The sequence below is a fragment of the Oryctolagus cuniculus genome, chromosome 17, assembly GCF_964237555.1.
Source record: "Oryctolagus cuniculus chromosome 17, mOryCun1.1, whole genome shotgun sequence".
Classification (NCBI taxonomy): domain Eukaryota; kingdom Metazoa; phylum Chordata; class Mammalia; order Lagomorpha; family Leporidae; genus Oryctolagus; species Oryctolagus cuniculus.
Window position 1 is genome coordinate 17,999,719 of NC_091448.1, and position 12,910 is coordinate 18,012,628.

The 12,910-nt window shown below is 63.5% G+C and overlaps 1 protein-coding gene across 13 annotated transcripts in view; it reads left to right on the top strand.

The window, feature by feature from the left end:
• Window positions 1-8,239, top strand: part of DBF4B (DBF4B-CDC7 kinase regulatory subunit) — a 46,453-nt gene extending 38,214 nt beyond the window's left edge. For all 13 annotated transcript variants that reach the window (XM_070060573.1, XM_008271629.4, XM_070060574.1 and 10 more), the window contains 4 exons: window positions 2,976-3,092; window positions 5,438-5,537; window positions 5,636-5,760; window positions 6,357-8,239. In XM_070060573.1, coding sequence (XP_069916674.1) covers window positions 2,976-3,092; window positions 5,438-5,537; window positions 5,636-5,760; window positions 6,357-7,266 — 1,252 coding nt within the window. In that variant the 3' untranslated portion in view covers window positions 7,267-8,239. The remainder of the gene's footprint in view (window positions 1-2,975; window positions 3,093-5,437; window positions 5,538-5,635; window positions 5,761-6,356) is intronic.
• The last annotated feature ends 4,671 nt before the right edge of the window (window positions 8,240-12,910 follow it).

Genomic DNA, 12,910 nt, shown 5'->3' on the forward strand with positions numbered 1-12,910 from the left:
AGGGGCCCAAGGACTTAGACATCCTCTGCTATTTTCCCAGGCACATTAGCAGGGAGCTGGATTAGAAGTGGAGCAGAGGCCGGCACTGTGGCTCAACGGGTTAAAATCCCGGCCTACAGTATCGGCATCCCATATGGGCATGAGTTTGAGTCCCAGCTGCTCCACTTCCCATCCAGCTCTCTGCTATGGCCTGGGAAAGCAGTAGAAGATGGCCCAAGTGCCTGGGTTCCTGCACCTATGTGGGAGACCCAGAAGAAGCTCCTGGCTCCTGGCTTCGGATCAGCCCAGCTCCAGCCGTTGCGGCCATTTGGGGAGTAAACCAGCAGATGGAAGACCTCTCACTCTGGCTCTTACCTCTCTCTGTAGCTCTGTCTTTCAAATAAATAAAATAAATCTTAAAAAATAAGAAGTGGAGCAGCCAGGACTCAAACTGGTGCCCATATGGGATGCCAGCACTGCAGGCCAGGGTTTTAACCTGCTGTGCCACAGCACTGGCCCCTGTTTATTTATTTGAAAAGCAGAGGTAAGAGAGAAGGACAGACAGAGAGAGGTCTTCCATCTTCTAGTTCATTCCCCAAATGGCCACAGTGGCCAGAGCTGGGCTGGTCTGAAGCCAGGAGCCAGGAGCTTCATCCGGGTCTCTCAGGTGGGTGCAGGGGCCCAAATACTTGGGCCATCTTCTACTGCTTTCCCAGGTGCATAAGCAGGGAACTGGATCAGATATGGAACAGCCACGACTTGAACCTACACCTATATGGGATGCCGGCGCTGCACACGGTGACTTAACCAATACTGCGCCACAGCGCTAGCCTGAGACAGAATTCTTTCACCTGCTGGTTCACTCCGAATGCCAACAACGAGAGCAGGAACACAATCTGGGTCTCTCCTGTTGGGTGGAGATTTGGACCCAGGCACTAGGACATGGGATGCAGGTGTCGCCGGGAGCGTCCTACCTGGCCCAGCCCCGTGCCTCTGTCTTCCCTGGAGGAGCCTGAAGGGTGGTGTGGCACATGAGTCAGAGCAGAATTCCTGCCGAATACTCTGCTTTTATGAGCGCGTGGCGTCACTTTGAGGCTCGTCACCGCCACCTATCTCCTGTGTGAGCTGACACAGGCCACTCAGCACTGGCCATCACGATGGTTGTCACTGTCCAAGAAATCATCTTGGCTAAAGTCGAGATGTTGGGCTGGCTGTGGGGATTCCCGCATCGCAGGCCCGGGGACCTGGTGAGGCCTATAATTACGCTTGGCTTTGGGAAGTGCTTTCTGGCGCGTGTTAGCACGTGATAGCTCTGGGTGCCGGGAGCCTGAGGGGCGGCCTTCCTCTTCCTCTTCCTCTTCCTCTTCCTGTGGGGAAAACAGAACTCAGACAGGAGGGGCTCGTTTCCAACCACCGCTCCTTCCGCGTGGCCCTCTGTCCTCTGTCAAGGCCCCTTCTCGCCTGGAGCAGGAGCTCACGTTGGTGATGCTGACCTGGTGAGCCGTCAGCGGACATCTCGGTTAGCTCTGAAGCTTCAGTAAGTACTAGACCGGAGGTCCACGTGAGTCTGCAATTATCTCAGAACAGAAGGTTTTAAAAAGGAAAGAAGTCCACGAAGACCCAGCAGGGACTGCGGAGACCCGAAGTTTCTGTGTCCCTCAGCCTCAGGCAGGGCCAGTGGGCCTGGACCCCCCACTCGGCGCCGGCCCACGGAGCAGTGCAGAGCTGGCTTTGGTGGCCAACAGCCAGGGCAAGACGTGGGGGACGCTGCAGGGCTGCTTCTTCACCCCAGCCCTTCCTAAGTAGTCAGCCTGAGACACCAGGGCCCCGCTGTCTGCCGCTCACCGCAGAGCGTCTGCAGCCGATGCGCCCGTGGCATCGCAGGCCAGGGAGGCCCAGTCTGGGTGTCTGTCCATGCACTCCTTTCAAGAAGGTGCTCTTCGAAGCCACTTAGCATGACCAGCCTCAAGTGGCGAGCCTTCTAAGCAGAACCGAACACAGCTGGGGAGGAAGAAGGGGTACAAGGCTTGTGGACAGCACCCTTCTCCTTAAGGGCCCCGGAGCCTGAGGCTGCGCTCCATCCCCCAGAGCACAGCCCATCGCCCATCCATCGCAGGTTTGCTGGGCAGACAAATCAGTGCTGGCTCTAGAAGTCTCTGCAGCACTTACAACTTGACGCAGACTGCCGCTGTGCAGCTTTAGGACTGCTTCCCCCACCCCACCCCACCCCCCAAAGATTAATTTATTTATTTGAAAGGCAGAGTTGCAGAGAGGGAGAGAGAGGTTTCCATCCGCTGGTTCACTCCCTAGATGGCCCCAACAGCCTGGGCCATGCTGAAGCCAGGATCTTCTGATCTCGCACAGGGACGGCAGGGGCCCTGTTACGTGGGCCATTTTCTGCTTTCCCAGGTGCATTAGCACAGGGAGCTGGATCAGAAGTGGAGCAGCCAGGACACGAACCAGCGCCCATATGGGATGCCAGCATCATAGGAGGTGGCTTTACCCGCTGTGCCACCACGCCAGCCCCTGGGTGGTAACTGAGGAACAGCCTAAAGCCAGACGCTCACCTGGTAGAAGAGGAAAAGCACCACACTCTTCCGTTTAGCTTCTGCCCAGCTAGAGGTTACCGAGGGGTCAGGAGGCAAAATGGGAGGTGGAAGAGGGGGACCGGGGGTCTGGAGATGCGGCTCCGGCTCTGGCCTTGGCCACTTACTAAGTCACGAGCCCTTGGGTGAGGCACGGGGCTCTTCCTCTCCCTCCTGGAGGACGGGGTGGCAGCACTGGCTCCCTGGCACAGAGGGCACAGCAGGGGCTGAGCTGAAGGAGCTTGAAGGCCAGCCGTGGCACACAGGGGTGCCGAGTTCACATGGGAAAGCGGGTGCTCCTAGGACGTCAGCTGCTTGCCCTGCCTGGCCTGAACGCTGGGGAGCTGGGCTAATCCCCTGCCCAGCCCTTCCCTCCCCCTGTAGTCAAAGTGGAAGTTTTCTGTGTTTCAGGAAGTTCCGTCCTTGTCACCACCAGTTTAAATCCTTTCCTGAAATTTCTTTTCTGGGACCCAAAGACGCCAGCCCTTTTGAGGCCCCAAGGACCCCGGGCGGCTCACAGCATCCCAGGTAGGTCTCACTACTTCCCGCCTTCCCAGGGCTGGTTCCAGGCCAGCATCTGCCCCCCAGGGGCCTGCGGGTCACTTAGGGACCAGCTGTGTGTCCACTCCTTAGGCGGAGTCCATTCTGGGAACTCAGCCCAGAGAAGAGGGACAAGGGCAGCATTCGTCGTCCCTGCTGAAAATGGGACCTGCGTGCTCGCAGGGCAGTGGGCCGGCTTCTCCTGTTCACGTCTGTCCCTGGGTCCCCTCAGAAATGCAGGTGCCTGGGCTCCAGCCCACGCCTACCAACCCAGCATGTCTGATGGCGGAGGCCCTGAGCTGTGTTCTCAGGCACCGCCAGGTGCACATGAGAGACGAGACCCGATGGCTAATGGTCAGGAGTAAGGGGCTGGGGGCCTCTGGCCTCGTGTGGCTTCTGAATGTTGCCGTGCCCCAGACATGGGAGAATTCGAGCCCTTCCTGGTTAGGGACCCAGACGCCTTCTCAGACCCTAACTGACAGGGTAGCCGCAGCGCGAGCCATGGACGGGGAGAGTTGGGCTGGGCAGACCCACGGCGCAGGCGGCCGCCTGTAACAGCCGGCAGCACCGGGAGGGAGAAAGAGGGGACTCACGGCTGAGTCCCACGGCCCTTCACACCTTTCCCAGAGAGCCGGCTTGGCACTGGCCAGGGAGCTCACCTGGGGTAGCCTTGGGGTGGCCTTGAGGTGGCCGAGGACAGAGACTATACAGGGGAGCTTCGGTCTGCATAAGGCCAGGACGGGCCGGGCCAGGCTCAGCTGGTCCCTCAGGGCTCCAAGGTATATGTGGAAAATCTGTCTTGGAGGAAATGTTTTGTTTTTACATTTTTTAAGTTGTTATATTTTGGTTCAAAATTCCGGAGTTAAGAAGTGAGAAATCTGCCCACAGCCATGCCCCAGCCTCCAGGCCTTGGGTCTGGCTCCAGAGGTGTTTGGTCCTCCCTGCCCCTCATGGTGGATGTGCTGGGCCCTGTGTCTTGCCCCTCATCCACCTTCAGTTCCCCTCCTGCCAGAACTAACAGGCATCCTTGTTTCCTTTGATGGCTGTGGATTGTTCCATCGCCAGATTTGCTCTGTTTTGGGTAAGCCGTGTCGGGGCCTGCACGAGCTGCCGTGCCTAGTGGCCAGCGAGTCCATTTGCAGGCGTTCAAGGATGTTTGTGGGATAATCCTCAGGGTGGACAGCTGGGTCACAGGGTGCCTGCTTTTTTTTTCTGTTTGTTTTTGTTTTTGTTTTTTAAGATTTATTTATTTGTTTGAAAGGTGGAGTTACAGAGAGGTAGAGGCAGAGAGAGAGAGGTCTTTCATCCACTGGTTCACTCCCCAGATGGCTGCAACAGCCGGAGCTGGGCCGATCTGAAGCCGGGAGCCAGGAGCTTCTTCCAGGTCTCCCACACAGGTGCAGGGGCCCAAGCACTTGGGCCATCTTCCACTGCTTTCCCAGGCCATAGCAGAGAGCTGGATGGGAAGTGGAGCAGCTGGGACTCGAACCAGCACCCATATGGGATGCCAGCACTGTGGGCAGCAGCTTTACACCACAGCGCCGGCCCCAGATGCCTGCTTTTGCAGTGCTGATAATGTGGCCAAGGTGCTCGTCAGCCATGCTGCCCCCCATCCCTGGCCCTGGGTGCTGCTGAGGGCACCAGCCTGAGTCCTTGTCCCCGTGTTGTGGCAGGGCTCGCCACGCGTGTTCACGTCCAAACGTTTGAGCACTCTGAGTCTGTGCTTCCAGGACCCTCGGCCCACCTCTCTTTCAGGTCATTGAGGACTTCCTCAGTGACTGCTAAGAAAGCCTTGCTTGTGTTTCTTGCCACGTGTCCACTCTAAACACTTCACACAGTGGGGCCCGCCAGCCTCCCCGCGCACTCCCGGGACTGTGTCCTACTTGGAAGGCGGACTTGAGTCTGCCAGGAAAGCCGAGCAGCAGCGCCCTGTAGGTCCACAGACCAGGGCCGCGATTCTGATGGGGAGTCCAATTAGAGGAGGCCGCCCACGGGGGGCCGCGCGGTCCCCTTGCCCCTCCATCTCGCATGCCAGACCGATGGGAGCGTGGGGAGGAGCAGAACTGGGCTTCCTCCAGGGGTTCCTGCTGCCACCATCACTGCTGGTCCCCCCCCCCCCCCCGCTGTGGTCGGAGATGAGTGAGCGAGAAAGGGCGGAGCTGGGAAGGCTGCACGCATGGGGTCTTCCTTGTGCCTTTCCCGCTGCCCTTGCCTGCGTGTGCCGGGTGTAGAACAGGCCGCCTGTGTCTGCCAGGCCCCGTGACCCTGTGGATTCTTGGCCTCCCTGGCCTGGGTCCGGGCCCTGAGCGGTGACCACCTCCCCTCCCTGCCAGGCCCCGAGAGCCAAGCCCGCGGTCGGCCGCCCGCCCCGTGCCCCGGAGGAAGAAGGGGTACTGCGAGTGCTGCCAGGAGGCCTTCCACGAGCTCCACGTGGTGAGCCCCTCCCTGCCCCGACTCCACCGTGGCGTGGCCGCGTCCTCCAGTGCCGGACAGCGGCCTGCCCGATGCCCACACCCCCTCTCCCCCGGCAGCATCTTCAGAGCGCGCAGCACCAGGGCTTTGCTCTGGAAGCCCATCCATACGCGGAGGTCGACAGGATCATCGCCCAGCTCAGCCACAGCTTGGCAGACATCCCCTTCCGCGCGTGCCTGCCCAGGTGAGCGCCAGGGCTGCGGACAGCATGCCCCACGCTGCCGTCACTCTCGCTGGCCGGCAGCCCCCCGTGTCAGCAGCGGGGACCAGGCTGTGACACGTCGCTCCCGCCTCACCTTTCTTCCCAGCCGTCCTCTACCCTCTGAACCCTGAGGGGCTCCCCCTCCCTTTGCGGCTTTAGCTGATCGAGCCTGGGCCTCCGCAGAGTGTGGCTGCCTTCCTCCTACCCAGGTGCTGCGGTGGGAGGGTCAGTAGGAGGGGGGTGGTTCCTGGCCCCTCCCTGGGGTAACCGCAGAGGAAAGATCGCGCGGAGTGTGGTGGGCGTCAGGCACTCCGCGCTCTGGGCTGCGGCTGCACCGCTGCGCTGGGCGTGGACAGCCAGGCTCTGGCGCTTGCTGCAGCCAGCAAAGGACACAGCCTCCTCTGTGGCCACAGAACCCGGGAAGCACACAGCACTGGCCGCCGCTGCAGTCAGCCCCAGCCTGGGCCCCAAAGGGCAGCCCCACGCGTGCCCCGTTCCCCCTGCCCTTGGTCCTGGCCCAGCTCGCCGCTTCTCTGGAGTTGAGCCTAGCAGCTCACTGCATGTTTCTGTCCCCGCAGGCGGTCAGGTGGTCCAGCGTCTGTCGGCGACCCTCTCTGTGCCGAGACCCTGCCCCACAGCGAGCCTTCCCATCCCAGGGCAACGCCTCCCATGAAGAGAAGCGACACCTGCCAGGCCCCCGGTGCGCCGCAGCAGGCTGTCACGGTGGGCGGTGTGCAGGCTCCGTCTGAACCTGCAGGGACTGGCGAGGCGTCAGGACCAGGAGCAAGCTGCCAGGAGCCGGAGGGGTCCCTGGAGGTGTTTGTGGACCCAGCAGGGACAGCCACGTCCAGGAGTCCTGCCTGTCAGCGCCCCCGGACCAACCCTGGTGTTACGGACCTTTCTTCTGGCTCGGACTCAGCCGCCGTGGGCCACAAGCGCAAGGTGCAGTTCCCCAGTGGCAGTGCTGAGAAGAGACCTGGGGCGTCCTGGCCGGAGGCCTCGTTTTTTGTCCCAAGAGCCCCCAACCCCGGCAGTAGCAGGACAGCCAGTGGTGATCACCTCCTCCCGCTTCCTCCTCCGAGCCAGGAGCCCAGGTCCCCAGCCGCAGTCCTGCCGACGAGCTGCCCGCAGGCCTGCCTCTCCTTCCCAGACCCCTTCCCCTGGCAGCCCACAGGGGTCTGGGCCACCCAGCCTCCCTGGCCCGGGGGAGGCTGGCCCCCAGGACCTGCGGATTCTGAGCAAGCAGCCCCTGGCCCTGTGTCCCAGCGAGATGAGCCCGCTGTGCCAGGCCAGCTGTCAGCTGCTGGCCCGCGCATCCCAGGGGGCCCTGCAGAGAGCCAGTCTGCCTCTGCCCCCCACCCCCTGCCAGCCGGCGGGGCAGCCAGCTGCTCCCGATGGTTCTGGACGTCGCCCCCTCTGCAGGTGCCCTGCCTCCCTGTCTCCCAGGCCGGGCCTCAGCCCAGCGCCGGCCCAGAGCTGCTGCTGTGAGACCTCGGAGGCTCCGCTCTTCACAGGGCCATGCGTACAAGTTAGACCTCTGCTCTGCTCGGGACACAGGGAGGAGCCTGCGCCTGGCCTTTGAGGTCCAAGTGCTGAGCTCTGCGGAGCCAGCCAGTCCTCCCACCTGCCTGGGCTTGGGGTGGGACCAGGGCCGTCGACGGGGCTGTCCCCTCCACTGCTTCCCACCGCGGTCCTGACCATGCAGCCGTCTCTGGGGGGCTTCCCGGCCAGGAGGCAGGGGCCAGGCTGGCGCTCTGGCAGGGCCCACAAAGAAGCTGGCGCAGCAGCAGGAGGCCTGGCTGGCTCCTCTCTGCAGGGCCCAGCCCCCACCCAGCCCTTCCTACAACCATGTGGTCTCCATTCCCAAACAATGCCTCTGTGCCCCCAGCCCCGCGCCTGCCCACGCCGGCAGCATATGAGGCAGAGGAGGGGCTCGGGCTTCAGCGCTCCCAGCACCCCCTCCCCCACGCACTAGTCGGGACCCAACACTGACCCCCCAAGCCAGGGATACGGCCAAAGCCCCCTGGGGACCCCTCTGGGGGCCTCAGCCGCCCACCAAGTGCTGCTGATCCGGGGTCAGCACCTCACCTGCCAGCCTGTGCGCCTCCCCCTCCCCCACCCCTCCCCTCCCCCAGGACCTCCCCCCATTTCTTGCAGCTGGGCCATTAATCTGGAGACAGAAATGGGTTTGCTATCGATTGCTTGGCCACTTTCTTCACTCCCATTTGTGCTGTGGTTCTCTTCACCCCTCTCTGCCTCTGCGTTTGTCTCTCAACGTTGACGCTGCCGGAAGCCAGCTGCGGCTCCCTCTCGCCGAGGACGGAAGGGGGCCGGCCGTGGAGAGGGCCCAGTTAGTTTGGAAACAGAGCTGCCCTTCTTAGAGGCCAGGTCTGGCCTCTCTATGCCATCCTGTCCAATGTCACAGTTCAGGTAATGGAAATAAATTGGTTACTAAGGAACAGCAGAGATGCAGCTGGCGTGCAGTGTGTGGGTGCTTGGTCCCCCTCCAGTGGCCCTGGGCTGGGCCTCTTACAGGTGGGGACGTGTGAGTGCCACCACCCTCCTGCCCTGGCAGCCATCACCTGCATAGGCCATGCCCATCACCCACTCCCAAGAACACACCCCGTCCCACCAGCCACTCCCAGCAGGGCTTCCTCCGCTCCCCTGGGGCCCCGGCACTGGCTTATCCTGCGCCCTGTCAGGAGTGTCCTTTTGGGATGTGGGGATGTCCCATTCTCCCACTGCCTTCCCCTCTGATGGGCGCGTGCTGCAGCTCCCGGCTGCCTCACTGTCTGCCCAGGACCCCCAGCCCCACACACGCCCAGCCACCATGGCCTTGCCCTTCTCTAGGACTGACCTTGGACGACACTGCCAGGCCGAGCCCAAGGCTGTGGTGTTCCTTGGCCATTTCTCCGCTCTGCATCCAGGCCGTGGGTGGGGTCAGAGGGGAATCCAGGACACTTGAGACCTGACTGGGGCTAGGTGGGTGCTGCCTGGCATTAGTCTCCCCACACACACACAGCCACCCCTAGAGCAGATGACCTTGACTCAGACCTATAGACCCGGCAGCATCTCTGGATTTCTGTTCCAGAGGAAGCCGTGTCCGCCCCCCGTCGCACAGGACCTGCGCCTGCCCGCACTGCCCTCTCCAGTTTCTTCTTGCGCTCGCCACCCCTCCCTCCCTTCCTCCCTCCCTCCCTCCCTCTGCCGGCAGACTTGATGCCCCTCCGTCCTGGAAAGCCCTGCGATCGATGCAGAAGCTCAAAGCCTCCCTGCTCCGTCCGTCTCTGCTTCCTGTAGTCCATGCCCACTGCCCTTCCAGAGGGTCTCTGGGGGCCTCTTCCGGGTCGTCGCCGGCCCCCTAATGCCAGGTTCCTTTTCTCCTGGAACCTGGGTCCCTGCCGGCTGCCCACTCTGGTCCACGCATCCATTCATTCTCATGGACTCGGCATAGACCCCGCGTCAGTTCCCAGGCCCCCTAAGTGCCTCGCAGCCCTAGCTGCCGGCCCGGATTCACCCAGAACCCTCAGCTCAGCTCCCAGTCCCTTCCCCTCTGCAACACGTGACTCCCTCTGAACCCTCATCTCGCCGGAAGGCAGGCTCTGGCCGCACCCCCAACTCGCTTTGGGCAAGTTTCTTTACCTCCGTAGGCCTCAGTTTCCCTGTCTTGAAGTGAGGGGAAGAGCTGATTCACAGGTCCTTGGAACAGTAAGCCGCTGTGCCCCCTCCCCCCACCCCCGCAGCACACCTGGGAACTGCCCCGGGCCCCTGCCCACTTAGTCTCCAGTCCTCCCAGCCCCATCTCCGTCCGCCAGCCAGGCGGACCCGTGTCCCCATCCTGGATGCCTCCTCCTGCCACTTAGATGTGACCTGTGACAAACTTTTATTATGTATTTCGTTTTATTTAAATGGCAGGTCTTCACCCGCTGGTTTACTCTCCAGATGCCCACAACAGCCAGGCCTGGGCCAGGCTGAACCCAATCCAGAACACCCCCCCCCCATCTCCTGACATGAGCACCCAAGCCACCACCCACTGCCCTCCGGGGTACACATTAGCAGAAAGCTGGGTCAGAAACGGAATAGCCAGGACTCGAGCCAGGCACTGTGATGTGGGACGCAGGTGTCCCAAGTGACAACCTGACCACTGCACCAAATGCCAGTCCCCCTCGTCTGTCTTTAAAGTGCTAGTTATCGTTACGGCCTCACTAGGAAGTCATGAGAATTCGACAGGGTGTGTTTACGAGGTGCTTGGCCCACTGGCTCAATGAACTACCCCACACCCAGCGCCTGCGGCTTCCTGGGAGCTGACGCCCCCATCTCGCCCTTGCTGCCTGCAAGTTTGGATGAAGCTGCTCAGGGCACCGTGAGACAGCCAGTCCCGGGCCCCTTTCCTGCAGCTCCAGGGCCCCTGGGGCGTGCATTCGTGTCCCACAAGCCTCTTACAGAACAGGTGTGCCTGGGCTCCCGGCATCCAGGTGCCTCCAGTTCCCTGGGTGAGGCCTGAGCTGCAGCGGTTCCAGCAGGGGCTGCTGGGACGTGGCGAAGTGGCAGGAGGCCGTCCTGGGAGGGGTTCTCCTGTGAGAGGAGCGGACAGCAGGGCACAGCGGGCTGAGCCTTCACTCGCCACAGCCACGCCTCCTGAGTGCAGTTTCCAGTCCCAGCTGTTCCGCTTCCAGTCCAGCTGGCCCCTGCTAATGCGCCTGGGAAAGCGGTGGAAGACGGTCCCAGTGCTTGGGCCCCTGCACCCACGTGAGACCAGGAAGAAGCTCCTGGCTCTTGGCTTTGGCCTGGCCCATCCCCAGCCATTGTGGCCATTTGGGAAGTGAACCAGCGGATGGAAAGAAAAAGCAGAAAGTGTGGCCCAGGGCTGGCGTCAGAGGGAGCAGGAGGAGCCTCCTGTCCAAATGCGGTGACACTTCCCCTGGGCCCAGCCCTGTGGCTGATGAACGTGCTGGGCCCAACAAGGGGCCTTGAGACTGGGTGAGGGCCTCGGGCCCCTCCCAGCACGGGAGGCTCAGCCGTGCTGGCTCCCCCACCAGTGGCACCTGGAGAGGAGAGGCGTGTTCAAGGCACAGGCCCCCAGGGTGCAGCGTGGGACCTGGGAGGCCAGGCTGGACGGCAGGAAAGGCTGCACGGGCCAGGAGGCTCAGGGAGTGTTGGAGGGGGGACCACAGCCACGGACCCCCCACCCTCCATGGGACCACACAGCCCCCTCAGCAAGGGGGGCCCAAGAGCGGCCACAGCCTCAAGCTAGGGATCCCTGGCCGGGGAGGCAGGAGCCTGCTGCTAAGGGCATGTGGCCCCGCCTCCCGTGAAGGGGGTGGGGACAGGGACAGCCCTGACCTCAGGAAGGAGGAGGTGATGGAAACTGAAGGCCAGGACGGAGCACAGGGTCAGGGTCCTGGAGCCACACGATGGAGCCCCGCACTGGCAGCAGCCCAGGGGCCACAGGAGGAGGCCCCGTGCAGGCTGGGAAGGCCTCGACAGGGCGCCCCTGCAGCAGGCCACAGGTGGCAGGTGTGTGCCTCTGCTGGGGAGCGGGCACCGCGGGTCAGGCTCACCGTGTGGTCTCGGCCGTGTTGGGAACCCAGACTGTGCCAGTCCCGGGGGCGGGGCCCTCCGCTGGAACCGCCTAGCCACACATGATCAGAGGTGGAGTCAGAGAACCCTCTCCAGGGTTGGGGGGGAAGCTGCCTGCTCACTGCACCGCCCTGGGACAGGGGGAGCAGGACGATGCCACCCTGGTGGCGGGGGTGCCAAGTGGGCCTGGGCCTGGGGAGCGGGTGGAGGTGGGAGCAGGGCCTGGGTTGTGGGCTGTGCTCTCACCCAGCAGCTGTGCGACTTCCGGTCACTCACGTGGCCCCTTGCGGCCTCAGTGTCCCCATCTGTAAAACAGCACCGTTTCTCCCTCCCGGGTCACTGTGAGCTTCCAGGGAGTCCCACCCAGTCGGCTCCCACCCCCGGGAGCCCCTGGAGGAGCTGTCTCCAGGGGAAGGAAGCTCCGCACCCCTGCCCAGCGTCTGGGTCTGCAGAGGCAGGTGGCTGGGGGTGGGGGATCACCTCACTCCCAGCACTGATGTCAGTGCCTCCCGGAAAATCGCCTTCTCACTTCTCCTGGGCCTAAAATAGCGCTGGGCTGGGGGGAGGCCACCCCCGCCCGTCCCACTGAGGACCCAGGAGGGGGTTCCCTGCCTCCACCTCTGCTCTCCAGGGGCCTATGGCCGCCAGTGTGGGAGCCAGGACGCTCTGGTCTTGGGAGAAGGTCAGGGGTGGGCCTTGCCAGTTGCCCACCTACCCATCCCCTACTGCACCCACCCATCTCAGGTCTCTGGCTCTCTGGGACCCTCTGCCTGCGGGCCCAGGAGCAGGATTGAAGGGCACAGCTGAAGAGGTAGGGGGCTTCTGTAGGCTGGGGTCTCCAGAGGTGGCTTCTGCCCCTCCCCCCAAAGACTTAGACTAGCAAGGGAGAGGCAGAAATGGGGCCCTGGGGTGCTACTTCACCTTTCATCCCGAGGGGGAAGAGCTAGGCTGCCCAGGTGAGGGGTTCAGGGGCCGGGAGGACGTGGTTCAGGTGGCCGCCCCCTGCAGGCAGGGCGTCCTGCGGGGTGGGGCGTGCGAGGACCTGCTGGGCCTGTCTCTGTCCCCTCCCTGGCTCCACAGCCTTCGGCCAGCCGGGGCACCCAGGGCCGGGTGTGGACAGCCCGCTCCTGGGCACCGCGATGCCGGAGGGACACACCGGGCCCAGGCGCCGCGCCCTGCACTGGTTCCCAGTCAGGCAGGCCGGGACTGGGTCAAGCCTGGGGGTCTCCATACTCTGCTGCCTCCCGGTGCAGATCACCAGAGATGCCCGCGCGAGGGGGTGCGCCGGGCCGTGCACCTGCTCCGGGGGCCCGGGCAGGCGCGAGCAAGGGGGCCCCGGGGCGGCGCCTCTTTTGTCCTCCCGTCGCGGCGGCCGCCCTGCGGGGCTGGGGGGGCCCGCGGGCCCGGGGGCGGGGGGCGGGGGCGGGCCCTGGGCTCACGTGCTCGGCGCTCCGCTCTTAACCCGGCCCCGCCGCCCCGCGGGATGGCCGCGGCCCGAGCGCGCTGAGCCCGCCGCCCGCCCCGCCGCCCCCGGCCCGGCCGCGGCGCCCCC